The sequence below is a fragment of the Anas acuta genome, chromosome 24 (genome assembly GCF_963932015.1).
Source record: "Anas acuta chromosome 24, bAnaAcu1.1, whole genome shotgun sequence".
Taxonomy (NCBI): domain Eukaryota; kingdom Metazoa; phylum Chordata; class Aves; order Anseriformes; family Anatidae; genus Anas; species Anas acuta.
This window is the reverse complement of record NC_089002.1, coordinates 7531231-7556268: the sequence shown is the minus strand read 5'-3', so window position 1 is coordinate 7556268 and position 25038 is coordinate 7531231. Positions and strand designations below refer to the sequence as shown.

Here is a 25038-nt window from a genome sequence, read left to right as displayed (position 1 = left end):
CCCTCGAGCTTCCGCCGTCCGCCGAGGCCGCCGCCACCCGAGCGCTCCTCCGGCCCCGGCCCCGCCTTCGGCCGCCCCAGCCCCGGCCCCGGCCCCGGCCCGGCACCTGCCCCCGGCCCCGCCTCGCGCGGCGCCACCGCCCAGCCGGGCCGAGCCGCCGCGGGAGCTGCCAGCGGAGCCGCGCCCGCTATGGGCACGGCGCGCGAGGAGATGGGCCGCGTCAAGGTGCTGCTCTTCGTCTTCAACCTGAGCTTCTGGGTGAGCGCCGGCCGGCGGGGCGGGCCGGGGCGGGCCGGGGCGGGGCGGCGGCACCTGCCGGGCGCAGGCGGCGGCGGGGCGCGGATCGCGGCGCCTCGAGAGGCTGCAGCCCGGCGCGCTCGGCCGGGCGCCCCGGAGCGCGGGCAGCGGGCAGCGGCCGGCCGGGCTGCCGCGGTGTCGGGATCACCGCAGAGCCCCGCGGGGCTGCCCCGCGCCGGAGGAAGTCCGCGAGTCCCCCAGAGGAGCGCTGCGAGCCGGGCTGCTACGCTGCAGCAGCACCCTGCCGGCGCTCTCGACTTTTTCGTGAAGATGCATCTCTTCCTGGAAAGACGCATACGTGATGTGTGAAGGCACTTCTGAGAAGAGACAGCATCCTCCCTTAATGACAATTTAAAGTAGCGACCGTCTCCCCAAGAAGCCTAACTGTTCAAGCAGGAGGCCGCAGTGGCTCTCCCAGCATCCCATGCAGCACACGCGGTGCAACGCTTCTCCGCAGCGTTGTGATGCTTCTTAATAATAACATTTCAAATGGTGAGCCAACAGCTGCTACTTTTACAAGTTCATCCTGGAAGACAAAGTCCTTGCATCGTATTGCACTTACTTTGCTGTGTACGACCATAATGTGGTAAAGAACAGTGTTTATTGCGACACCCCCAAGAGATCAGAGCACGCTATGCCCACTCTCCAACCGTAACACCTTTTCAATAGGCTCGCAGTTCCACAGCACAATTTAATTTGTTACCTTTAATTTTTCTTTCACTTTCCCATATGCTGTGTACTCTCTTCCAGTAACTTCTCAGTTTCACATTAGAAAATAATTAGAAATGTGGCCTTTTAAATGTCTTTTTCTTCCTTTCTGTTAAAAAAAAAAAAAAAAAGTCACAAAATAATCCTGTTCAGCTTCTCTAGGGCAACCAGTTTGGGGCTTTTGTCTCCTTTATGCTTTAAACACAGTTAAACCAAATGCTCTTCCCTCTTGGTGACAGCGCTGCATGCTCCGGGTACACAGTGCTGCTGTGCTCAAGCTCTGGGAGCAGAATGATGTTGCTCAGCTGCAGCTGCAAGTCAGTAAGAAGGACAAAGCTTTGTCTTATGTTGTTTCACAGGAGTGACAATTACTTGTGTTTTGTTAGGTCTTTTCACTGAAATGGCAGAAACCATTTTCTCATCTGGACTGGGGGCGTTCCTTTCAAACACATCCAAAGTACCAGAATCACTTAGAAAGAGGGGGCTCATGCTGCTGCCTAGCAGTCCACAGCCTGAGCCCAAGCCTGCAAGCAGGGCAGGTACAAATGCCATGACCAGAGGGGCAGGGGATTCTCACACTCTATGATGCAGCACATCTTGTTCTTTACCTTCTGTGAAGGAAATTGCGATCCCAAGCTCTTCAGCCATATGCTTGCCTGCCTTTTTTGCTTGCTGTAGCTATGCTAGTTGAATCAAGTGCCTGACAATGCAGAACAGGCTCAAAAAGCACCCTACCAATTTACCAAGGATATGGTAAGCAATACGTGTTTTATAAACCTCATTCAGGTTGGGCAGTTGCTGCAGACCTGGGCTCTGGGCCTCCATCAGTAGAGTAAGGAAGCATTCATAGAATCAAAGAATATCCCAAGTTGGAAGGGACCCATCATCGAGTTCAACTCCTGACTCCACACAGGACCACCCAAAACTCAAACCCTATGTCTGAGAGCACTGTCCAAATGCTTCTTGAACTCTGGCAGGCTCAGTGCTGTGACCACTGTCCTGGGCAGCCTGTTCCAGTGCCCGACCACCCTCTCAGTGAAGAACCTTTTCCTAACACCCAGCCAGACCTTCCCTTGTGGCAGCTCCATGCTGTTCTCTTGGGACCTGTTGCTGTCACCGGAGGGAAGAGATCAGTGCCTGCCCCTCTGCTCTCCCTTGTGACCTGGCACCACTCAGTCTTCTCTTCTGTAAGCTGAACAAACCAAGCAGCCCTGACCACTCTGCATACATCTTCCCTTCCAGACCTTTCACCATCTTTGTTGCCCTCCTTTGGACACTGCACAGCGTTGTGCTTGGTCCTGATGGATGCTAAAACTGCCAGCACACTCGCCATTGCCTGGCAGGTTTATAAATGTCCAGCATGCTGTTGGTCTGGGATCACTGTCTATAGCTGTTTTCCCTCATCTGACATGTCATTTTTATCTAGCCAGTTGCATTAGAAGGATTTTTTCCTTGAATTTGACAGTACCCAATGCTTCTTTGTTAATCATTTCTGTGATTAAAGATATTGTGAACTGTAATAATCATTTAATTTCCTAGTTCTGACAGGGAGTCCAATATATAGGAAAAATGCCCTGTCAGAATCAGTCCAAAGACACTTCACTTCAGCACATCCCTAAGAACAATATAAGCCTTTATTTCTGGTAAGCCTCTAAACAGAACCATTCTCACGATTCAGCAGCAGGAGCAATTCTGAAATGGCCTAAAGCTCTTCTGTAGTCTGGTATGACTGACGTCCAGCTGGTCTCTTCATACCATCATGTACCTTGTGACTCTGGAGCTGGACCTGAGATTCATACAGGGGAAGAGGGCACCTCTTAGCCCAACAGGCTGTTACTTAGCCCTAAAACAGATTAGAGGGCTGAAAAAAACAAATGAAGTTATTTCCATCTATAAGTTTGGTTTGAGTCATGCCAGTGCTACTCAACTCCTGGTCTGGCAGCACCCCTCTGGATAGTGTTTCTCCTACAGTAACAGCATCTTGACTCCAGGCAGAGTCTCTGAGTAGCCTCCTGCATATGGTAGGGCTACAGTGCAGTTCTGGGTCTTCTGGTAGGAAGGAGGGCAGTGTTGCCATTGGATTTGCATCCTGTCTGTTCTCATGGGCACTGACTCCCTCACCACCCTCGCCCCTCCCTGCCCCAATCCTTTGCCCATTGTGATTCAGGCCACATTTTGATAACTTAAAAGAGCTTACTCAAAAAGGTTTGAAAGTCACTAGTAAATTCATAAGCACCACTATACTGAGAAGCCAAAAGAATGAAAGAAGTACATTGTACCGAATTCATGGTTATCAAATACTACCATGAGCTTCCTGAATTTTCTGACAGTGCAACGCTGAGCTGTGGGATTTGCTATAGACACTTCTTTGACGACACTTCTTTGATGTTCTCCAGACATTTGTTATTAAAGTATTGACTATTCTACGTATTTTTCAGCTGGCAGGATTGGCTGTCATTGCCTTTGGTCTATGGCTGCGGTTTGGTGGGGTTATGGCAGAGTTTGCTTCAGACAAAAAGCCTCCAGAGTATTTCTTCATTGGTAAGTTTAAGTGCCTGTGATGGCAATAGCCATTAGCCTTGGTTTCATCCCAGGGCACATGACATACCTCATGCGTTGAATTATATGAAGGCCAACAATACGTGAGCTGAACTGCACAAAATGGGTATTCTGGTGCCGTGTGCCACGTGGGTGGTGGCTTTCATCCTTTCTCTGCTTGGCATCGATTTCTTTAGGCCTAACTGAACTCTTCTTTCACGCTTGATTCAATTCCTACATATCCTAAGTGAATTGTGGGATTTGCAGTTGGGTTTTGGGAAACAGCCTGGTATGCGTCTATAGAAGTCCTGAAATAGCAGCTGTCTAGGACTGCCAGCAACTGCATTTCTCCGTCTATTGGTAGTTGCAACTTGTCTTTATGCAAGAAGGGTCAGATTTTTTTCCCTCTTTTAATATTTCACTCCTTGATATAGACTCAGCCAATAAAATCCAATCGGTACAATCATTTTTGCCATCTATAAATGCCATGTGTGAATGAATACCCAGTCCTGTCTTGGCCATCAAGCCACCCTGGCAGGGCGAACAAGAATGGAATTTGACTCAGAATGTCCTAGCAGTCAGTTACCCATCACAGGAATATTGACTGGGCTGTGCAGTTACGTTAAATACCCCCATTGTCTTAATGGAGACCTTGACTCTGTTACACCAAAGTCCTAAACCAAAGCTTCTTTGACATATGCAACAGGGCCAGAGGCATAGATCTGACAGTACAGTACTGAGGGAATAGGTGGGTCAAGTGTTATGTCCAGCAATGTTTCTCTGGGAGCTTAAGAGACTGAATAAGACCATTCAGATGTAAATCTGACTGGGTCCTGAGGAATGCTGCAGAATGCCCTGTAGCATCTCCTCTGATGCAGAGAGACAAGGAAATATGATTTACTTTTCCTCTTACATCTGAGCTGCTACATTGGCAGAACATGGGACCACCTTTATTTCCATATCCAGCTTATACCTGCTGAATTATCTGTGCTGAAACTCTTCCCTGCCTCATCTACTTAGGTTTGACACAGGATATTCAACAAGATTGAGGGATGTTCTGGCCTTCAAATTCAATTACTGTTGGTCTGTTAGAAGCCAGAAAGTAGTAAATCCTGTCATGTGAATAAATACCATAGTCATTTCACAGCTTTGCAGTGCAGACTGTAACACTGTATAAACAAGATATTCTTTGGTGCATGTTTATTTAAATCTTTGAAAGATTTAATATGCTTCAGTCCTGAATAAGAATTACAAAAGCTATTCAGAGTTGTTCACTTTGTGAAGTCCTGAGGAATGTTCTTGTACAAGTTTAGTCGTATATTGTGACATTCAACTATTGGGCTGATTATTACATATATTTATAGTGCTGAATGCTGTAACATGTAACTGCTAGCAGAGGAAGTGCTAAGGAACAGGACAAATATGTTGAGAATTCTTGTAAATTGTACTTTTGGCTGAACTCTAAGACAAGGTTTTGGCCCTTTTTTATAATAGGCAGTGTCCTCTGAATGGAGCATCTCTCTTAAAAAAATATATATATGCTCCCCTCCCTCCTTACAAATTACATTAAATGCTGTTATGAATTTTTAACAACCAACGGGGCAGTCAGTCAGAAACCTGAAGAGGTCAACAATCACTAAGGCAATAGTAAAAGATCAGTGATAAGTGAAGCACCAGTGTGTTTTTGTGTTTGTTTTTTTTTTTGGTTGGTTGGTTGGTTTATTTTGTTTTTCAACAGAAGCAGCAGACAAGGCTGCACTTGATGGTCTCAAGCGCTTTAGCTCTGTAGGAGACTTCAAGTCCCCCTCAACATTTGTGCATTTAACCCATCTCACAGTTTCTAGGAGTGTTGTTTATTTGGTTTTGTGTGTTTGCACGGTAACATGCATTTTGGGTGACAGCCAGGATTCTGCATAGCAACTCTTAATATGAAATATTGTGCAGTACACTACATGCAGCTGCCCAAAGGGCTGAAAGACAAAGCAGATCACCAACGTGACTTGGAGATACAAACACATGGCCATATATTTAAAAACAATTTCTTTAACTTTGTTCCACTGACCACTGTTGTGGCTGCCTTGTGATAACCCAAGTCCCTGTGATCAGATAAGCTCAGCATCAGCGCTTGGAAGGACACTGCAGCTGCATTTAGATGTCTGTGGGTTGAAGCACTGCTTTGTAGGTTGAGGCACTGTCTAGAATCACCATCTTGTGGATAATATCTCATTTTCTTGCTTCCAAAGAGCAGCACATTCTGCTCTTTTTGTACCTGTACTGAGCTGCCAGCTGAATCTAACCAGTTTCTCTCTGTTGCTTCCTTATAAAGTGTTGTGTTTTTTGTTTTTTGTTTTTTTTTTTTTTCCTGGATCTGAAATTTTGTTTTATTTTAAAATAATTGGTAATTATATCCTTGCATTTTCCAATAGGCCAGAATGAGTTTCTCTAAATAGCCTTGTTCTTTAGCAGCAGTCCAGCTGTCTCTTCTACCCCTTGGAATAGTTTGGGCCATGACTTGGCAACCAGGCCTCTTCATCTTTTCCAGCCACTGAAATGTTTTTGTTGGTTTCAGAACAACTTGCAGGCAGCAGTGCTGAGGTCAAGCACATATGTGGTGTTACTTTTCTGTTGCTTGCAGTTTTGTGTTCAGTAATCCATCTTCCCCACTGCAGCTTGCAGTTTTTTAACCTACAACATAAGGGGATGAAACTGGAACTCTTTGACCCATGCAGTCTCCATCTAATCTACTGAATGAATCGCACACTGGAGTGAAAGGTAGCTTCAACTATATTCAAGGAGTAGCTTCCTAAAATTGGACATCCTCTCATTCCAGTTCCAGCTTTTGGAGTTCTCACTGCAGTGGCAGGCATGACAATATTTTCGTGTTACTCCATCTCATAGTATGTTTTCTGTGCATGTGCTTCAGGGCAGTTAGGCAAAAACGTACCTTTCCTCTTCTTACTGCAGTTCAGCTCTGGTAGGTTTCATATATTCCTCTCTTAGCTGTATTCAAGTAAATAATAATAATAATTTAAGCAAAGGTCAATAGCTGGGCAGTCACCTCTTTTATCTGAGTTGTGTGTGACACTGTACTGACCAAATGGAAAAAAGATCTTTCACTCCTCCTTTCTGAGGCTGCAGTGCCAAGATTCTCGTGAGCTTTTTACTGAGCAGGAAAGTCTGCAACAGTCAGAAGGGTAAGAAGTACGCCTGTGTAAACCTGACATGAATTTTCTGCTGTCTCGCAATTGATTGGTCCTTCATTAGTTCTTTGTAGCAGTGCTGTTCTTAAATTGAAAAATACCTAAACCACAGACGAGAAGACAAAGCGCCTGTTGAGTGCAAGTTGAGCATTTAAGTAAAAACCAGCAAAGGGGCTTTTTGAAGGACAGTTCAAGACATTTGCTCTCTGCTCTTTGCATTTGGTGGATGAAGAGGAAAATCTGTTTTAGCTTCATGGACAACATGGAGAACAAACTCTGTGTACCTCTAATAAAAGAAGTGAGAGGGTCACATCACTGCCAGCAGCACTAAAAATGAAGCCCTGTTAAGAAGGGTAATAATGATGAATGTAAATGGATCGACCTGGATGATTCTTCTCTTAATGGGCAGCACTGAGTCATTGCTTTTCCTGCACAGCCAGAGATCGCAAACTTTCTGATATATTATGCTCTCTATGCCCATGTTCCGTGGTCCATGCTACAGTCCAGAGCCAGACCAGCTGTGGATGGAAGTTTCAGGGTGGCTGTGGCTTTTTCTTGGGGTCTATGAGAGCATGAGTGATCATTCTGGCTTTGAAAGGTACAATTAGATGGTGCATGCCTTACGATATTAAGTCATGTCTGGAGTTGAAGGATATTAGTATTTTTTCTCCATAGGAATGGGTGCCCACGCAAACAGGAGCTGGCTAGCAGTTAACGACAGTTCTCTGCTTCTGTGCCTCATTCTGTTATATTCTATTCAGGTCTTTTGGAGTCAAACACTGTACCTTTGGTCAGCAGTATTTTCTCTCCAAAATCCATAGCCTATCAAATTCTATCAGCCCTAACATGAGAACTATTGACAAAGTAGCCTCTGTATAGTGATGCAATACCGCAAGAAGAGGATTGAGTGTTCTTGCTATCATGAAAATTAGACCTTGCAGAGGCTTTTAGTCTGTACCTAAAATGTAAGCAGTGTTTGTCTTTCTTCCTATCATCCTGTGTGCAAGTTTTTTCCGCAGTGAATAAAGTTTGTTTAGAAAAGGCTGATAGTGATCCTGAGTGGAAAATGAAAGCTACTGCATTAGAAATCATCTTGATTTATGATAATCAAGAACCTACCAGAAAAAAAAAAAACTACACCACCACCACCAAAAAACACTATCTCAAAGTGAAAGTGGTTCAAAAGTCTTCAGTCTCTATGCTGGATCATAAAACCTAGCAGTCAGTACCTATGAGCCAGGATCACACCAGAGAGAGTTCTTACCTAGAAGAAAAAGCCACCACAAAGTCAGAATTCTAACAAAACAAGCCAATTAACTAAAAATAATCTGTCCATCTAGCTCAGATTAATTGTTTTATATGCGTCATGTGCTGAAATCCAGAAGGGTTGTTTTTTAAATTAATCACTTAAGCATGATAATGCACTTCATGTTTTTTGCCTGGTAAATTATCCTCATCTTTCTCCCACCCTACTCCCCCTGTGCACAGCTATCAAAAAGCTAGCTCGGTCCACACAGCAGCAACAGTTGAACTGACAGTTACACCATCTCTTTCTTTGATGCACCCTATTCTCTTTTACCTGGGCTGCTGCAAGTCACCTTAAGTGTCTGCACGCTGGTCTCATTATTGCAAATGCTGAACTCTTACAATACGATTCACTGAGTATGTAGGGTATTCCATGGCCTACCTCAGTGAGTGATCAAGCAGTTGTACCTTATTCTGGTCAGACTGCCCGTGCAGAGGCAGCACAGTGTTGTGCAGGGCAGGGTCCAGCACCACAGGTTCAACACTTAATTATCTAGGAAAAGCTTCAAAGCAAAAAAGGCAGTAATATTCTTGCATGAGTGAATAGTTGTAGCAGGCTGTACGGCACTACGTACAGCTGATTGTGTTTGTCAACTTTGAGTGTACGTCAACTTATTAATCTTTTATCCTCAGTCTAGCAATGCTTGAAGAAAATAATATGGTTCTGTGCAGAACTATGTACCTATGTTGCCAAGTGCTTTCATTACATGGGCAAGCAGACACTAAGAAACTAGATGTTTCCTGTAAGCAAAGGTGCTGGGAGGCAGCAAGCCAGCTTGTAGCATCTTTGCAGGGATGCTAAAAAACACACACAGCTCCAAAGATGATTTAATATCGGCTCTTCTTTCACAAGTCAAGCTGCATGCAATCTGCAATTCTGCTGGCATCAATGAAGCCCACTGAAAATTGCCTGTTGGGTTTAAGAACCTAACTAATACTGATCTCATACCTCTGACTTCAGTGAACCTTAGTACAGGGTGAAGTAGTCATTGACAGAGCCATTGGAGACTACTGACAAGGTGATATGTGATACATTTGGGCTTATGTGAATTTGGGACATAATTATTCAGAGTTGTGAGATGCCCATGACCAAGATATGTGACAAATGCTGGTATTCTGTGTGAAGGGGGAGGCATTAAACCAGGATGTTACATTACAGTGTGGTTGCTTTTAAACTGAAATTCAGGAATTGTGTACCAGCAGAAGCCTACAAACTGGCCACTATCTGCAATGCTTTTGTGGTTCCAGGACGATTAACCATGTTGTATTCACACAACACATAATTATGTGCATTATGCTCAAATTAAGGGTATGCTCCAGTTCTCCAGAAATTCATCTTCCTTCAGAGAACTCTGCCTCTCTTCTCTAGTTTTGAAAATGTATTTAACAGATAAATTTATACTAAAAATCTTTTAACACAAAAATGGTAATGTTCAGTAACAAGCTCATTTCAAAAACTGACTCTGCCACTGAATGTAACATATACAATTGTTCCTGTCTGGCCTGTTATTTCCAACTCCTACATGTGTTTTCTCATTTTTTCCAACAGTGCACTTGCACTACAGGCTCCTTGGTGCTCTGCTGAGGGTCTGACAGCCTCAGTCCATCTAGGGAGAAGCACATCTGCCTCCAAGACTGTAATTTACATATAACTGCAAGAAACTCTTTTCAGGTCGTGTCTGGGTTCTAGGACTCCTGTCATCACTGCCTCTGGATCACTTATGCCAAGAACAGAGCTGCTTGTGTTCTCAGTAGAGTATGAACAGCTGGCATTTTGTTCAGTGTTAGTTACTCAGCCCAAAAAAGAAAGAGTAGAACTATTTAAAATGGAAAGTGACCATAGCAGCCAGGTAAACACGAAACCCATGTGAAATAAAGCCAGACAGACAGCATACAATTGTCTCCTCTGACTCTATGCAGTATGCTCTAGGCACGGATTTGTGTCTCATAGCTGTCAGTAAGATTTTGAAGAAAACTGACTTTGTGAATGTGATCTACTTCAGACTATGAAATTAGATCTCTACCAGTCTAGGAGGCTGGCAGACTATATCTGATGGTGGTGATAACAGTTCATGCATTGTATGAAATAAGAATGACTTTAATTTCCACATTAGTAGGTTCCTATCTGCCTGGTTTGTATTGCAGTGTTTCCTTTCTGCCTCATAAAACATTGGCAGTACACACTTCTGCCTACCACATGATTCTTTGCAATGGGAGCATAGAGGGACTCTGGTTCTAGGGACAGTTGTTACTTTGTCCAAATGCATACCTTTGGCATTCAGGGGCTGAGAGTGACTTGCTTTTTAGGTCCTACATGAACATATATAATAAATATTCTTGAGTTGCAGGTAGCCAAACAGTTGGCAGGTTTCTGTCTTTATAGGTCTGATGTTTGCCCTATTTGTCATAGCAATATGCCTGTTTTCAGTATTCTCTCTCCATCTGATGTCTGCTTTTTGTATGGGATGTGTGGTGCCAAACACTACGACAACGAACTCAGTGACTAGTAAGTTGTCAAACTCTCCTCTCCATTGGCAGACAGAGATCAAAAAAGATACCAAATTAGAAATCAGGAAAAGAACAGAGGCAAAATGAGGTAAGAAAAAAAAATCATTGTACAGGCCAAAAACATTTGCTTCCTTTCTGCCTTGTACTTTTCTACTTTTGTTGCACAAAAAGCTGCAGCTAGACTATTCTCAAATCTCTGCCTTGACCTGACTTGCACATTTTATTTTGCCATGCTCTGTGGAGAAGCTCTTTGTGTCAGATTTTCTAGCTATCAAATGTGTTCCATTTTGTGACTATAAACTGTGTTTGTTTTTTTTTTTTTCTCTGCTGAGCTGCGGATGCCAAGCTGAAGGCCATGTCAAGGCTTTGTATTTTACAATGGAAGCACTTATGAATAGAAGCTGATTAAAGCTTTGCTTTCCGTCCTACTTTCTTTTTTAAAAGGAACAGGGTTTAGTGAAGCTTAGTTACTTCTGACATGTGATACTACCTCCACAGCAATGTATGGCATTAATACCACCAAATTTCTGGCTTTGTCTGCTTCTTTGTTGATCCTATGTAGCCAAGTTTGTCAGCCATCAGTGGACAATGTCACAAGGTCAGGCCATGATTCTAAAGGATGCCATACAATGCATCATTGTCACCCTCTTTTTTTTCTCTTTCCCTTCTAGAGAGACTCACTTTTTAGTTTAGGTCTATTCCCATTACAGAATTTGGGGTGATTGTGCCTACATTGCTGTTATAGGCCACAGGAAAAAAAAAAATGTAGCTCCCTGTCTCAGATACTGACATCATCTAGGATGTTTCTGAAATTGTTGCTCTGGTATCCTTCCTTAAAATCATACCTGCCTCTGGGTGCTAGGAAACCTCAGTGCACGCTGAGAAGTAATATGGTCACTCTGAATTTTTTACAAGGTATTCTTCAAGGTACGTGGGTCAGGGCAACCCCAAACATGAATACAGGCTGGACAATGAGTGAATAGAGAGCAGCCCTGCAGAGAAGGACTTGGGGGTACTGGTAGATGAAAAGCTTGACCTAGGCCAACTTAAAGGCAGCCTACAGGAAAGCTGGAGAGGGACTCTTTGTCAGGGGGTGTAGTGATAGGACAAGGACTAATGGCCTTAAAATAAAAGAGGGTAGATTTAGATTAGGTATTACGAAGAAACTATGAGGGTGGTGAGGCACTGGAACAGGTTGCCCAGAGAAGCTGTGGATGCTCCATCCCTGGAAGTGTTCGAGGCCAGGTTGGATGAGGCTTTGGGCTGCCTGGTCTGGTGGTGGGTGTCCCTGCCTATGGCTGGGGGGTTTGAACTGGGTGATATTTGAGGTCCCTTCCAATTCATTCTACAATTCAAGTGTCTTATTCCTGTTTGAAAGGTTACATGTGTGTATATATAGTAGACATTTAAAAGCATATTTAGTTATGTGGATTTTTTTTTACATGTCCTCAGTATTTTTCAGCTAGAAATAACTCTCTAAGTGTCAGCAATTACTAGTCCCATGCTGAGCAAGGACAAACTCTGGAATTAACTCTCCTGAACAAAAGATGGAAGCAAGTGGTTTTAAACTTCTGGCTGACAAAACTATGGGACTGCGACACACAGCAAACTGAGCTTTGTTCAGTGAGTAGTGTGAGAAGTTCTTCCTGTAGCATGCCTTAAAAGGGAAGTTCTAAACGGAGGTAGCGGTTTAGCTGTGAGTCATGCAAGTGAAATGCTAAGCCTGTTTCTCAGACATGAGGAAACCAAGATTCTTGAAAGTGGTCTCATCCCTAAGCCTCAGAGAGCTTTGTCTTTGCTAGCACTGAGCAACAAAAAGAAATGGGAAGACATTTCTTGAGATTTCCTAATCAAAAAGTCTGTCTCCTAAGTTTCCTAATAAGTAATTGCAGGGACTTTAGTTGAAAGTGACATGCGGAAAAGGGCCCAGGAAACATCTCTGTAATTATACTCTATTTGTTACCATGGAGATCTCAGAAAATGGCAGTTTTAGTGCTTGGCAGTTGAGCAGCAGGTTCTGCAACTGAAGTTAAGACTGGTGCTTTTTCCAACTCTCCTCCAACTCCTCCAACAAGGGGCTGACCCCTACTCCTGAGTGACATATATTCTTGTATATCCCTCCCTCAGTGAAAGTCACTGCATTGTGAATGTGATTAGCTTAAAGAATGCTCACTCGTACTAAGCCCCAAGATGCTAAATATTAAAAATCCAGGAAACACATAATGTGGACTGCCAACAGAGTCAGCAGCAAATCGTACGTATCTGGTGTCACAGATCTGGCAAAAACATATTAATTATAATTGTTTTATTACTATTTAGCAGAATGTTTTCCTCAGCAGCAATCCCTGAAAGGAAGCAGCGCACAAAAGATGGAGGAGGAGGAGAAGAATCACAATAGCTGAGTTGGATATCTGGCTAATACACAGTGGCTGGACAGCTAATGAACAGGCAGCAGGTTGGAGTCTGCCTTCTTCAAAAAGGCTGCACCTGCATGGCAGTATGACTATATCCTCTGCACTTGTATATTGTCAGTTTGTTTTTTTCATTTTCCAAGCCATCATTGCAAACTGTCATTTGTAGGGCTTTCTAGTCTAGGTCACACAAGGTCTGCTAATAGTAAGTCCTGGCAGCGCTGTTAACCCTGAAGATTTGGGTCACATTTTAAAATATTTAGATTTGTAATTGAGAATACTAAACATTCTCATGAAAAGTTTGAGTAACCAAAGCTGAGAGCAAGGCTCACTGTGCCATCTAGTGTGCACAATCTAGAGCTCCACTGTCCCCTCATACAGCTTGGTGAAGGAAATTAAGCTGTTCTTTCAAGCAGTAGATCAGCACAGCAGATCTCTGTGTCCTCCATGTTGCCCACACAAGACCAAGACTAGAATTATATGACGCTGCGCAGTCTTTGATACTTTGTCTGGCATGGCACCCAGAGACAAGGCCCAAACACAGCTGTCGTCTGATGGGAACGACACCACACACAACGGATGTGTTGCCTAAGCACAGGTCAAGCAGTTCATGTTTACAAGTGAGGAAAGAAAAATTCTGTACTCTGGTTTCCCTTTGTCCTAGATAAAGCCCGTATGAAAAAGAAAGAGGAGAGGAGTTTTTGTCCTGCCAAGTTCTGAACATAGCTGGGATCCTATATCTGTTGTTCTACCAATGGGGCTATACTGCCATGTGCCATATTCTGTACTTGTGTCAGGCAGTTTCATACACAGATTGCTTCATTATCCTCTTAATGCATTTGATCTGATGATCCACTTGTTTTTTTCTTTATGTCATTACATTTGTCCACATGCAGGTATCTTTTGGTCAACAACTGCACAACATTTAGCAGTGAATGTCCAGAACATGAAAGCAATGCAGTATTTCCACTGGCTGCTGCAAAGCCATTCTGATGCTGCCTACTGAAATAAGGGCTTTAGGAGGGTATCCTGCAGTTCAGACGTAGGCAGCATGCATCATGAGATAGAGTTTGTAGGCCAAGCATGCAAGGTTCTTGGCCTGTAAGTTTTAGGTACTCTACTACTTTAACAAAGAATCACCTGTGTTTGTTTGTTGTTTTGTTTTTGTTTTTGTGTTTGTATTTTTTTTTTTAATATCTGATGTGATTTGTATAGTCCTGTGATTCTATCCATTTTCAGGCAACACTTTCCCAAGTCTTCTGGTCATAATGCAGTGATACTATTAGCCTTCAAAAGCTATTGCTGTCTCATTTTTTGATGCTTACATCTATACACTGGAGGGGAAAAAATGTACGTTAGTGATGCTGGAATATTGCTTCCCAGCAGGCGGTAACATAGCTAGTTACTGTAAAAGGAAGGTGCCGTACTACCAATCACTGAATTGTAGGCAAGCTTCTGTTCTGGGCAGTGGCCAAGCTCAGAACTATAGCTGACAAATTTAGTGTTTCATTCACTTCCTCTAACAGCTTTCAAGGTGTTCTCCCAATCTTCCTCTTCTTTCCAATAGCATTCACCTTTTTCCCAAGCCAAAGTACTGATTTCAAAGAGACATCATATTGTAATGCCCGTACCTTTCCTGACAATCTTCAGATGTCCTCTTTTAAGTACTGCCAGGCAACTGGTAGAACATAGATTGCCAGGTAGTTTTCTGAGTTCCACCCCTGCGTAGCAGCAGAGGACATTTTCAGCCCCAGTTTTCATAGAAATAAGCAGTGTTGGATTTGTTGCCTTATGTTCCTCATTGAAGAGCTGTAAAGTCATTTGGGATGGTAGAATGTATGTTCTTCCTGGACTGAGCTGCCCTGGGAACAGAAAATTTGGAAGGCGGAAGTCTTTTCATTTGTCTCCATGATTCTCCAAGAGTTCTACAGATATCTTTAGTTTCCTTTTGTGGCAAGAACAATTTTTTTGTGTAACAGATGTTCTTTGTGAGAGACAGAGACGGCTGTATTTACAAATGTGTGGTTTTGACAAACTAGGTAGCAGACTTTGGAAAGAAAAACTTTCTTACATTCTTGTCTGATTCTGATTTTCCACAGGACTCTATGTATTGGTGGGAGCAGGTGCTCTCATGACCATGGTTGGATTTTTTGGGTGCTGTGGAGCAGCGCGCGAGTCTCAGTTCTTACTTGGAGCAGTAAGTAAAAGGTTTCAAGGGCCTGGAAGTGCTGGAAAATCATTCAAAAGCATATATCTTGTGTCATTAGTGGAAGGATCTTTGCTGTCCAAGATCTGAAATGTCTTATGTCCTTTTATTGGTTAATCTAGCATCTCTATCCATTATGCTACTGCATCGCTTCCATACATGAAGTTCCATTGCTTGCCTCCTGTAATGTATTTCCTAGAATTACCCCATCTTTCTTGAAACTGCCATTAGAGCCATATCTTTGCCATTTCTACCTTTGTTTTCACATTACAAGAAGCCTGACTTGATGCCCTTGTCACTGATTCTGTTTGCCATTTTTCTCTATCAGTTATTGTTGAGGCTGTTGAGATCTGGACAAGAATGAGGGGCTGAGTGGCAGTGCCTGTAAAGCGCATTGTGCAGAGTAAACTGACATAAGGTTCTCTTCTCCCTCTGCAGTTCTTTGCTTGCTTGTTGGTGATATTTGCAGCTGAGGTCACTGCTGGAGTATTTGCTTTCATAGGCAAGAAAGTGGTGAGTAGCAAGCTTCTTCTAAGATAATAATAGGACAGTTCTAGATTACTGTGGCTGACGGACCTGAAGGCTGGCTCATACAAGGGAAAAGTATCCAGGAGATTTTTGCAAGCAAGACTCTCTAACATTCTTATCTGGAGTAAATGACAGCTTGTTTTATCACAAGTCCAGTTTCAGAATGGGATGCAGTTTTTGCTCCCTCAAGAAAGACAATCTGTGTAGTCAAATGTCACATCCATGAGGAACATCAAGTGGAACTGTATGATAAGGGTGTATTTCTTGGGAGAAGGGTGATTAAATTCAAGCATTTAACTTATCCAACTAGAAAGCATCTAACCAAAACACAGAAAACAGCAGATTCTGACCCATACAGAGTACTTCTGATAGTCATCAGGCTATAAAACCTCCCATATTTACTATCATGTCTACCTCAGTTTACCAAGAATAATTTTCTGCACCAGAGGTTGATGGCACAAGCTGGAAGTCTGCACTGGACTGAGGGTAAGACTTATTTGCCTCTTACTTGGAAAGTCTGATTTCTGCAGGCAATACAAGAAGTCCAGAAAATATATGAAGACATTTATGATGAATATATGAAAAACCCGGGGAAGGTCAACAGGACTATCTATCACTACCACTTGGCTGTGAGTAGCTCTCCTGAGCTTAAATGCTTTGTACTACTATTCTACTATCACATTATCATTTAAAATTCAGAATGCCTTCCACTGAGGTAGGGAAGAAGAGAACTGAATGTTGCTCAAAATGGAGTCAGAGGCTCACAACCGTTTCCTGATTGCCAGGTCAAAATTCTGGATTTTAGATTGCAAAATCTAAAAATTTAGATTTACTTTTGAAATTTAAAATGGCCAAGCTTTTAAATTTGACCTAAAACTTCTGGTCTTTGTTGTGCAGTAGATATGACTATTATGGATCTTTTAGATTTTAAAGTCCAAGAATAAATACACAAAAGTATTTTAAAGTCCAAGAATAAATACACAAAAATGCAGCGAGAAGTACATGGACGAGTTTCTATTTTGCCAGAGAAAAACCTGTGACCAATGTCCCAGGAACTACAGTGTTACCAACAGGAAGTAACTGGCTGAACTGACTGTCACAGACTGAACCAAGTAGACAAAAAAACAATAGAACATAATTTGTGACTCAATTCAGGCCACCCAGAGTTAGCATCTGAATCAGCATTAGAACCTGTGACTTCCTGAATGCTACTTGCCACTTTATCTACTCTGCCTCCCACAGAGATCAAGCCCTGGCGTTGTTGCTCCTCAGAGCATTCCCACGTTCCTTAGAGCAGACATTTTACAACCTCAGACCCTTTTGTCCTTCTCCCATGGCTGTTATTTCTGACCCAAAGAGGAATTCTAAGCATTTTGTGGGAGACATGCAAACAGTAAAAACAAACCCTCTGAAAAACTGATTTATTATGGTCTCCAAACCCAGCACAATAATCTGTCAGAAATAGAGATTCTCGTATTCTCTGTTGTAGCTTTTGTGCATTGCCCATAATTATGTATGTGCTGCTTGGACTTTCTTCTTTCTCCATGCCTATTTCCTTGGAATTTGGGGTTCCAGTTTGCCAAAATCTACTTATTTGCTATGAGATACTTCTGGAAGGTTTTTTTCAGTAGGAATTTGTCTATTATGGCTACAGACAATTGAAATTGATTTTAGAGAACCCATGCAGTTGGAACTCTACCAGAGGTATCAGTCAGTACATGGAATAAATTTATGACTTGATCTGTATATTTTTTTCTCTTACTTTTTGTTATCAATTGACTCACTATCAGCAGGAAACAGTTTATGATGTCCCCTTCTTTTGACACTCTCTTTCTCACTTAGCTCCAATGCTGTGGTAAAGATAATATGGAACAACAAATGGGATTACCTTGTCCAGAGAATATCCAGATGCCAAAGGCAAGTGTCCTCTGTTCTGGTTGTTTTAATAATTTTTCATGTCAGTCATTCAGTAAAATTGGAGACATTCTAGAAGTAAAAGAAAGAAAGAACTTCCTTTTTACCTCATGAATTCCAGCAAGGAAATTCTGTATGAAATGGAACAAAGTAGAGGCGGAACTAAATTGGAGGTCAAATGGAATGTACCCTGCCCTGATTTCTGAAGCCTGCTTGCAGCATCCCATTGTAGCTATGATAATATTACACCATCTGAAAAGCAAGATGAGAAGGATGTAGCAGAACAGGAGTCACAAAAGGAAGACCCTGTGAAAGCTGAATTTTGGCAAGTGCCTGTCTTAGTATTGCAGAGACTCTTGAATAGATATTTTGTTGTTTTTAAGAATGCTACTGTTACTTCTATCACTTGATCAATCTGCTTATCAGTACTCTATCAATCTGAAGGGTCAGACATCTTTATTGAGCATGGCAGATCACAGAGAGAGTTTGATGGTAAACTGATTGTAAGAAGATGACTTGTATGTGTCAGCCTGTACAGGCAAGAAGTAAATAATAGCACATTCAAATACCGATGTCTCACTAAAAAGGGAATATGCTGTGAAAGCTGTCAAACAAAACACAAAGTATAGACACAAGGGTTAGGGCAGAGACTGCACTAATCTTTTTAATATTCATCTGTTGTTTAGTGAGCAGAATTAATAGAGTTGTTTGAAGAGTACTTTTGTAGGAGTGAAAATCTTTTAATTTTGTTTTCAACAGAACTGCCTGGTTGAAATCCAGAATGTACTTGATGCTAATCTGCATTTACTTGGAATTGTTGGAATTGCAATTGCTGGCATCACAGTGAGTAAACCCATGCTCTCACTCTATCAGTATTTGAGTCCAGTTCCCCATCCCTTATTAATAGGTTTGTTTTGCAGCTGCTGGTGATATGCCTCAAAGATGCAAAAATTCTTAGCACCTTCTGTGTGTCCTCTGATATGGCTTTTCAGGAAAATGCTGTCTGTAACATTGGTTCAATGTGAAGGATAGTTTACATAAAGATTTTCTAGGTCACAGATCCAGTGATCACTATGTGCTGTGTTAAAGGAGCAGGATTTAAACTGCACAGTTTTCAGAATAGCATCTCTCTCCTAAACATACAGCACCTAGGTAGCGATTCAGTGAATTATATCATTAAAGCATCATTAAAACTTTCCTTACACTCCACCTTCTCCCACAAGTATGTATTGCTGTTTTCCCAAGGTGTACTCCTTCATGGCAGAGCTGTGACCAGTAGATGTCACCCTGCTGCAAGGATATGGCAGGAGTGGGCAGTCTATATCAAACACAGCTTTAACAGAAAGCATTTTCCAGCACGCATTTGCCATGACCTCCTATAAATGGAAAATTTATAAGAAATATGCTTCTAGCTGCTCTGAAGAGTAGGAGGTTCATGGAGTTATGTGGACATTCAAAGCAGATGGAGGGTCTATGTATGTAATGGAAACTGTGGGGTGGGTAAACAATCCTAGATCACTTGAGCTGTAAGTTGCATAAAATGTGAAGGTGTACTCAAAAGTGCAGCACATCAGTGTTGGTAGGACAGTTCCAATAACCACAATGCTCAACATATATACACTAGAAATATGCTAGTGGCTTCCCACCTCTGATATAGCAGAAATTGTGAAGCAATAATCTCTTCAGCAGAGAAGCAAGTCAGTACATTTTTCCATGCTTGTTTCTGACACTTCATGGTGTGTGACTCATCAGCTGTCTCCTTTTTCCTTAAGGTGTGCTGGAAGGGGATGTGAACTCAGTGATTTAACTGCCCAATAGTACTGACATCTCCCATCATTTGCAGCAAAGCCTCAGGCAGTAGCTGCTAACACTGCTTTGCAACATAAAACCGTGGCAAAAAGAAATTTCTGGAGGCTCTGGAGACCCACTGTTCTCTGCTTTTAACATTCTAGTAAACTAGTTCCCCAGCATGAATAGAGTTTTATATCTAATGTATAGTCTCGGTCCTGAGTAGCAACTGTTAGAGCTTAGCTTTCTCTGTAAAACCACAATGCTTAACACCAGTACCAGAGATTCCTCTGGAATCATTCTCTTCTCTTAATCAAATGTGTATACAATATTCCACATATAAGCATTCCAAAAATCAGAAGCTTTTGATGCGATGCTAGGCATAACACCAACAGTCACAATTATTCATGTTAGTGCAGTTTATGTTAAAATTAACATTTGGGGGCTGTTATGCTGGCCATTCAGAACAAAGAACAGTGAAACCAATGTGGACATGTAAAATCTTGGCTTTAAGTATCAGTGAAATATCTGATTGACATTAGTTGTCTGATATCTTAAGGTTTGTAGATAGAAGCAGTCACTTGCTACCCTGCAATAAGAACCTTCAAATTGTTGAGATACGCGTTCTATTTTTATAATTTATTTTTTTAAAGTGGATCCCTAAATTGCATTCCTTCTCTTCTAGATCTTTGGCATGATATTCAGCATGGTTCTCTGCTGTGCAATCCGTAACACAAGAGAAATGATCTAAAACTTACACTGCACAACCATGTCCCAGAAGTTCAAGACTAAGCTTTACAAGAAGTACTCTTCTACCCAACTTAATAACTGTAATACATTTTAATTAGTTTTAACATACTTAGAGGAAAATATCCCATTAGGTGAGGAGATGAACTGTATTAGTTACAGTAAAACTGAAGTAAACAAAAAGGGTTTTAAAATGTCCTTTCTAATGAAAAAAGCAAAGATAGTATCTAAGACTAATTTGTTTAATGTTTGTGTATGTGCAATTAAGAGTTCACATATGTGCAGACATCATATCAGCACATGCATATCTCTCATTACATATATGTACACATATTTAACAGGTATCTGTATATGCAGTACCTTGTTTAGGTACGTATGTGCAAATGAAATATGTTGTGTGTGCACATTTGCATGCATATTCTTCCAGAGTCATCACTATGCAAGAGTGTACACACACCCATAGGTTGCTTGAAACCCTTTTATACTGAGCCAATTTGCCAAGAATTGGCGGAGAACTAAATGCCATTTTAAAAAGTAAGACCTATGATCCATTTTGTAACTATTCTTTCCAAAGCCCAAAGAGAAAAAAAAAAATAAAATTGGACTTGATTAAAAAAAAAAAAATGGGGGCAGGGGGGGGAAGGCTTAACAATCTGCTCCAAAGAACTTCACGTGAATAGACCTGACAAGCACTGGCACAGTTTACTCAGAGATTGTGACGTCTCCTTCCTTGGAGCTCTTCAAAAGCTGACTGGATGTTGTCCTGGGCAACCTGCTATGGGTGGCCCAGCTGGAGCAGGAGAGTTGGACCAGATGACCTCCAGAGGTCCCTTCCAACCTCAACCATTCTGTGATTCTGTGACTTCACTGTCATGCACAGACTGGATTATAATTATTATATATATATATATTCTTTTTTTTTTCGATGTCCAGTTGTATTTTCATGCATACAGAAAGCTCTGTAAGAGGAAACATGTCCAAGGAGATTCAGGCTAAACAAAGAGAGGGAGAGAGGTAGGAAGCTGGCAATATACACAGTCATTTGGGAGCGACTGCAGTGCAGTGTGGTTAAGAGTGTGGTTAAGCTTCCAAAGGTAGCCTGAGACACAGAAATGAATAAATAAATTTAATAAAAATATCAGTTAAGGGACCACTAAAATCTTTATTCAGAAGTCCCTTTATTCTGCAAGACACTATATGGTCTAAAATGATGGTGCAGAAGTAGAAACTGTATCAAAAAAAAGCAGCTTTGCCAGATACCCTGTAGAACCTAACTGGTCCGTGGAACTGAAGACAGAAAATGGTCAGGGAAAGACATGTAGCACTTTAATATCCTCTGGTTTTGCTTCGGTGACGATCACAGCTTTCATGGGGCTCTTACCTCAACCTCTCACCCTTTCTTGTGGGTGTAAGACAGAGAAGAAAAATGGGACATTTTTACAGAGCCATAAAGAAAACTTTCTTACTGGCAGTTGTAGATTGTCTGTCAGGTATAAAAATTAGTGTTCTTGAAATACCTCAGGGCTTGCGTTTACATAGTTTGTTTCCATATTTTTGTCTATTTTTCATATTTATTTATAAGAATGTGTTCCTTTTAAAGCAGCCTAGAAGGGACAAAGCTTATCCCCAAAGGGAGGTAATAAATCACAGTAAGGGCTCAGAATCTTTTGATTTTTGGCTTACTTCAGGTAATTCAGTATTTCAGGGAATAACTTTCTGTTAGCAATGTCCACATACCAGCTCAGTCCATCTGATTAGTATTAGTTCAGATTTCTGATGCAGTTGTTCCATTTTAAGAGAGTGGGTATGACAGGGAAGAATTCAGCTAAATTACGTATCTCAGTGAAATGGTCCATAATGTCTAACAGGACTTGGTATTTACAAGTAATTTATTACACTAGAATATGATGGGACTTCAGGAAATGTGTGCAGTCCAGTGCACGTGTGCATGGAATATACATCCCTCATGAAATTTATGTCTCATTTCCCAAAGAAACTCAAACTCCTATCACTTTTTTATTACTTCAGCACTGGAAACAATGCTGCTGTTCCGTATTTCCCATTTAATTGACACATCTTGATAGTTTTTACATAGATCTCTCTTTTCAAATTTTTCAGCCACCAACTGTGACTATTCAGTGGCACTGAGACAGCTGTGCACTAAAGGCAGTATCAGCTAAGTATGCAACAGGCACTGACAACTGTGTAGTTTCTATGCTCAGCTTCAGGTCCCCTGATGATAAGAGATGTTGTATCATATACCAAAGAAGAGTTAGGCTTGTATCACTGTCCACAGCTTATTAACTATGGATGCCATGTAAAAGTAGGTCCTGGGACCTTACTCCGCAGGTATCAGACCAAGAAATCTGTCCCTGATCAGCTTTCTGCTCTTACGAAAGTCTCAGCTGGGAGAATGACACTGGCAGCAAATCCATGAGGGTCTCAAGTTGACACTAAGAAAATAAGTTTCTCATAGCTGATAACAAAGCCATTTCCTGGATCCCAGATATCCTTGAGACCGCCCCTACAACTGATTCTGTCCTGAAGAGAAAAAGAGATAGTGTTCAACTGGGGCATTTTCTCCCAAGGTAAGACTGGCAGAAAGAAGAAACTTATGTATAGTGTCATTTTTGGCCATTCAGAGCAGGAGAGCTTTCCCATAAAAACATTTTACAACTGGTATTTTTTTTTTTACAATTGGTAAGAATACCACAAAAGGCAAAACAGTGTTCTGGGTTCCCAAATATTTTCCCTACACGGACCACTTATTTACAGTAAATTCCTGTCTCCCTCTCTTACCTTCCACCCATGTAACGACTACTTTTTCTAAAACACATCTATGAATACCACTTGGTTTTAATTTCTCAAATTTGTAGCATCAAAATGTAATGATATGGCCAGAGGCAGCTTCTTTATTTGCTTACTGTTTGTTTAAATTGAAAGATGATGAATCCTGCTTTTCAGATGCACTGAATAAAAGGCAGTTTGCAGAGACTCCTATTGCTTCCCAAGGCCCTCACTCACCCAGAAGGACAAAAAGTGCCTTATGAAAACAGGAAAGAGTGGTACAAAGAAATATGCTATAAATTCAGACTCGAACAAACTAACTTTCTGCCAAAGTTGTTGTCTTGTGTTATCTTGCAGTGTTTTGTTTTTTTCTCCTCCGAACAGTACAGTGCATTTGTTTTTCTGAGCATAATGACTGCTTATATTCTAGGTTTTACTGCTGTCTGGGTATATAAGACATCTGCACTGCATATCAGGAATAGAATGATACCAGTCGCTGATTTAATTCTCTTAAGTTATTGGTATATGGAAATCGATGCATTACTATCTACTAGTGCTTTTAGCGGAATCCAGAGATAGAGCCTCTTTCGTTGTTTCCTGCTGCTGTGAGGTACATAATATATCTGCAGTACTGTTCAGCAGATTTCTCTGCAACTTCGTAACTGAAGGCCTTTTTTAATTCATTCAAGGACAGAAAACACATATTTTCTGTCAAAGCTGTAAGAAAGTGGCAAAAGACTAAAACCTGCCAGGGGATAATTTTGAGAGCACACACATTTTCTTCCAGTCTGATCCAGTCAACCAGTTTGTTCTAACCTATAAAAATGTAAGTAGTTGATTCCCTAATTTCTTTTAACATCATTATTCACATTTACCATGTCTATTTTTTTCTGAGTAACTGACTTGAGTGGGAGCTTCACTTGTTACAGTTAAACTCAGCCAGTTTTGATATCTTCCAGAGATTGAACAGGAGCTGATGAAGCACAGCCCTGTAATATCCCTACAATGAAGATTCATATTTCACTTTATACTGAAAGTGATAGTTTTATAGCAAAATGTATTTCATATTTATTGAAAATTAAATTGAGTTATCTTAAGCCTTCAAATACTATCTTTTACAGCCTTTGGAGGCTACTGATTAACAGCATCAGATGACGTTCATAGAAATGTACATAAATAAAGCTTACCGATATCACGTCTTCCTCTCTGTTGGTGCTTCTGCCTCTACTAGGTTCTCCAAAACACAAACCACTTCCAGTGCAATGTATTTGTTTCTATAGCACAAATTCTGATTTTGGATAGAACTGGGGTATCATCAGTGTATGACTGCAAAGTGTAGCAGCATTACCTCTATAGCAGCTTTCTGTAAAGAAAAAAAAAGGGTTGATGTTCCTTCTGTTGCTGAAATTAGCTTCCATTTCCCTGTAGCGTAATGTGTTCTGAAGTGGTGTTTTACCGGTTTTGCCATGAATTTGAAGCAACGCTCTAATAAAGATAACCTGAAATAAAAGCCTAGCGGGGAGAACTTGTCTTTGTGCCGTGCGGCGCGCGCTGTCCGTAGCCGCCTCCCGCAAGGTCCCGGCCTCAGGCCGGGGACGGCCCCGCACCGCCCTCCGCACGGCCGGCGGCGCCTGAGGGAGACCCCCCCGCCGGGCCACAGCCGCCTTCGCCTCACCTGTCGGGTCCCGAAGCGCAGCACGCCCAGGACGCCGGGGCCGGCCACCGGCCTGCGAACGCGCGACCAGACGGCGACGGCGCGGGCCGGGGAGCCGAGAACCGGCCGCGCCGCCACAGGCCCGCGAGGCGGGCAGCTGACGGCCCGGCGGGGGGCTCCCCGGGCCGGGCCCCGGAGGAGAGCGCCCGCCGCCTTCGGCGGTGCCACGGCCGCCCCGGAGCCGAGCCGCAGGCGGGCTGCAGAAGGAGCCGGAGCCGGAGCCGGAGCCGGAGCCGGAGCCGGAGCCGGAGCCGGCCCCGGCCAGAGCGCGCGGCCGCGGCACCGCCGGGAGCGGCGCGGAGCGGAGCGGAGCGGCGGCCGCCAGCCCGCAGCGAGACGCAGGGAGCCGCGCGGCGGGGCGGGGCGCGGCCGGGATCAGCTCCGCCA

At 42.5% G+C, this 25038-nt stretch overlaps 1 protein-coding gene and 1 long non-coding RNA gene across 10 annotated transcripts in view; one reads left to right on the top strand and one right to left on the bottom strand.

Annotated features, from left to right (window-relative positions):
- LOC137844098 (uncharacterized) overlaps positions 1–24606 on the bottom strand; it is a 118959-nt gene extending 94353 nt beyond the window's left edge. For 4 of the 8 annotated variants that reach the window (XR_011089817.1, XR_011089823.1, XR_011089818.1 and 1 more), the window contains exons 1-3: positions 24125–24264; positions 17590–17687; positions 1001–1114 (exon numbers count right to left, since the gene is read on the bottom strand). This is a non-coding gene — a long non-coding RNA (uncharacterized lncRNA). Of the gene's footprint in view, positions 1–1000; positions 1115–17589; positions 17688–19261; positions 19393–24124 lie in introns of all 8 variants that reach the window. The other 4 variants (XR_011089822.1, XR_011089825.1, XR_011089819.1 and 1 more) reach the window with 4 other exon arrangements.
- TSPAN2 (tetraspanin 2) lies at positions 107–24447 on the top strand. 2 transcript variants are annotated; one of them, XM_068660063.1, is made up of 8 exons: positions 107–258; positions 3444–3546; positions 15067–15164; positions 15612–15686; positions 16232–16330; positions 17544–17618; positions 18375–18458; positions 20089–24447. In XM_068660063.1, the coding sequence occupies exons 1-8, from the start codon at positions 190–192 to the stop codon at positions 20152–20154; spliced, it is 669 nt and encodes a 222-aa protein (XP_068516164.1). In that variant the 5' UTR covers positions 107–189; the 3' UTR covers positions 20155–24447. The 2 variants fall into 2 exon arrangements, with proteins under 2 accessions (XP_068516164.1, XP_068516165.1); XM_068660064.1 differs by lacking the exon at positions 20089–24447 and adding an exon at positions 19388–20069.
- Positions 24607–25038: the final 432 nt, after the last annotated feature.

Excerpts from the sequence above, each read along its gene's own strand:
- TSPAN2 (XM_068660063.1), top strand. The coding sequence starts at position 190 with ATGGGCACGGCGCGCGAGGAGATGGGCCGCGTCAAGGTGCTGCTCTTC. Across the intron at positions 15,165-15,611 it reads CTCAGTTCTTACTTGGAGCA|TTCTTTGCTTGCTTGTTGGT; the intron begins GTAAGTAAAAGG and ends CTCCCTCTGCAG. Across the intron at positions 18,459-20,088 it reads TTGCAATTGCTGGCATCACA|ATCTTTGGCATGATATTCAG; the intron begins GTGAGTAAACCC and ends CTTCTCTTCTAG.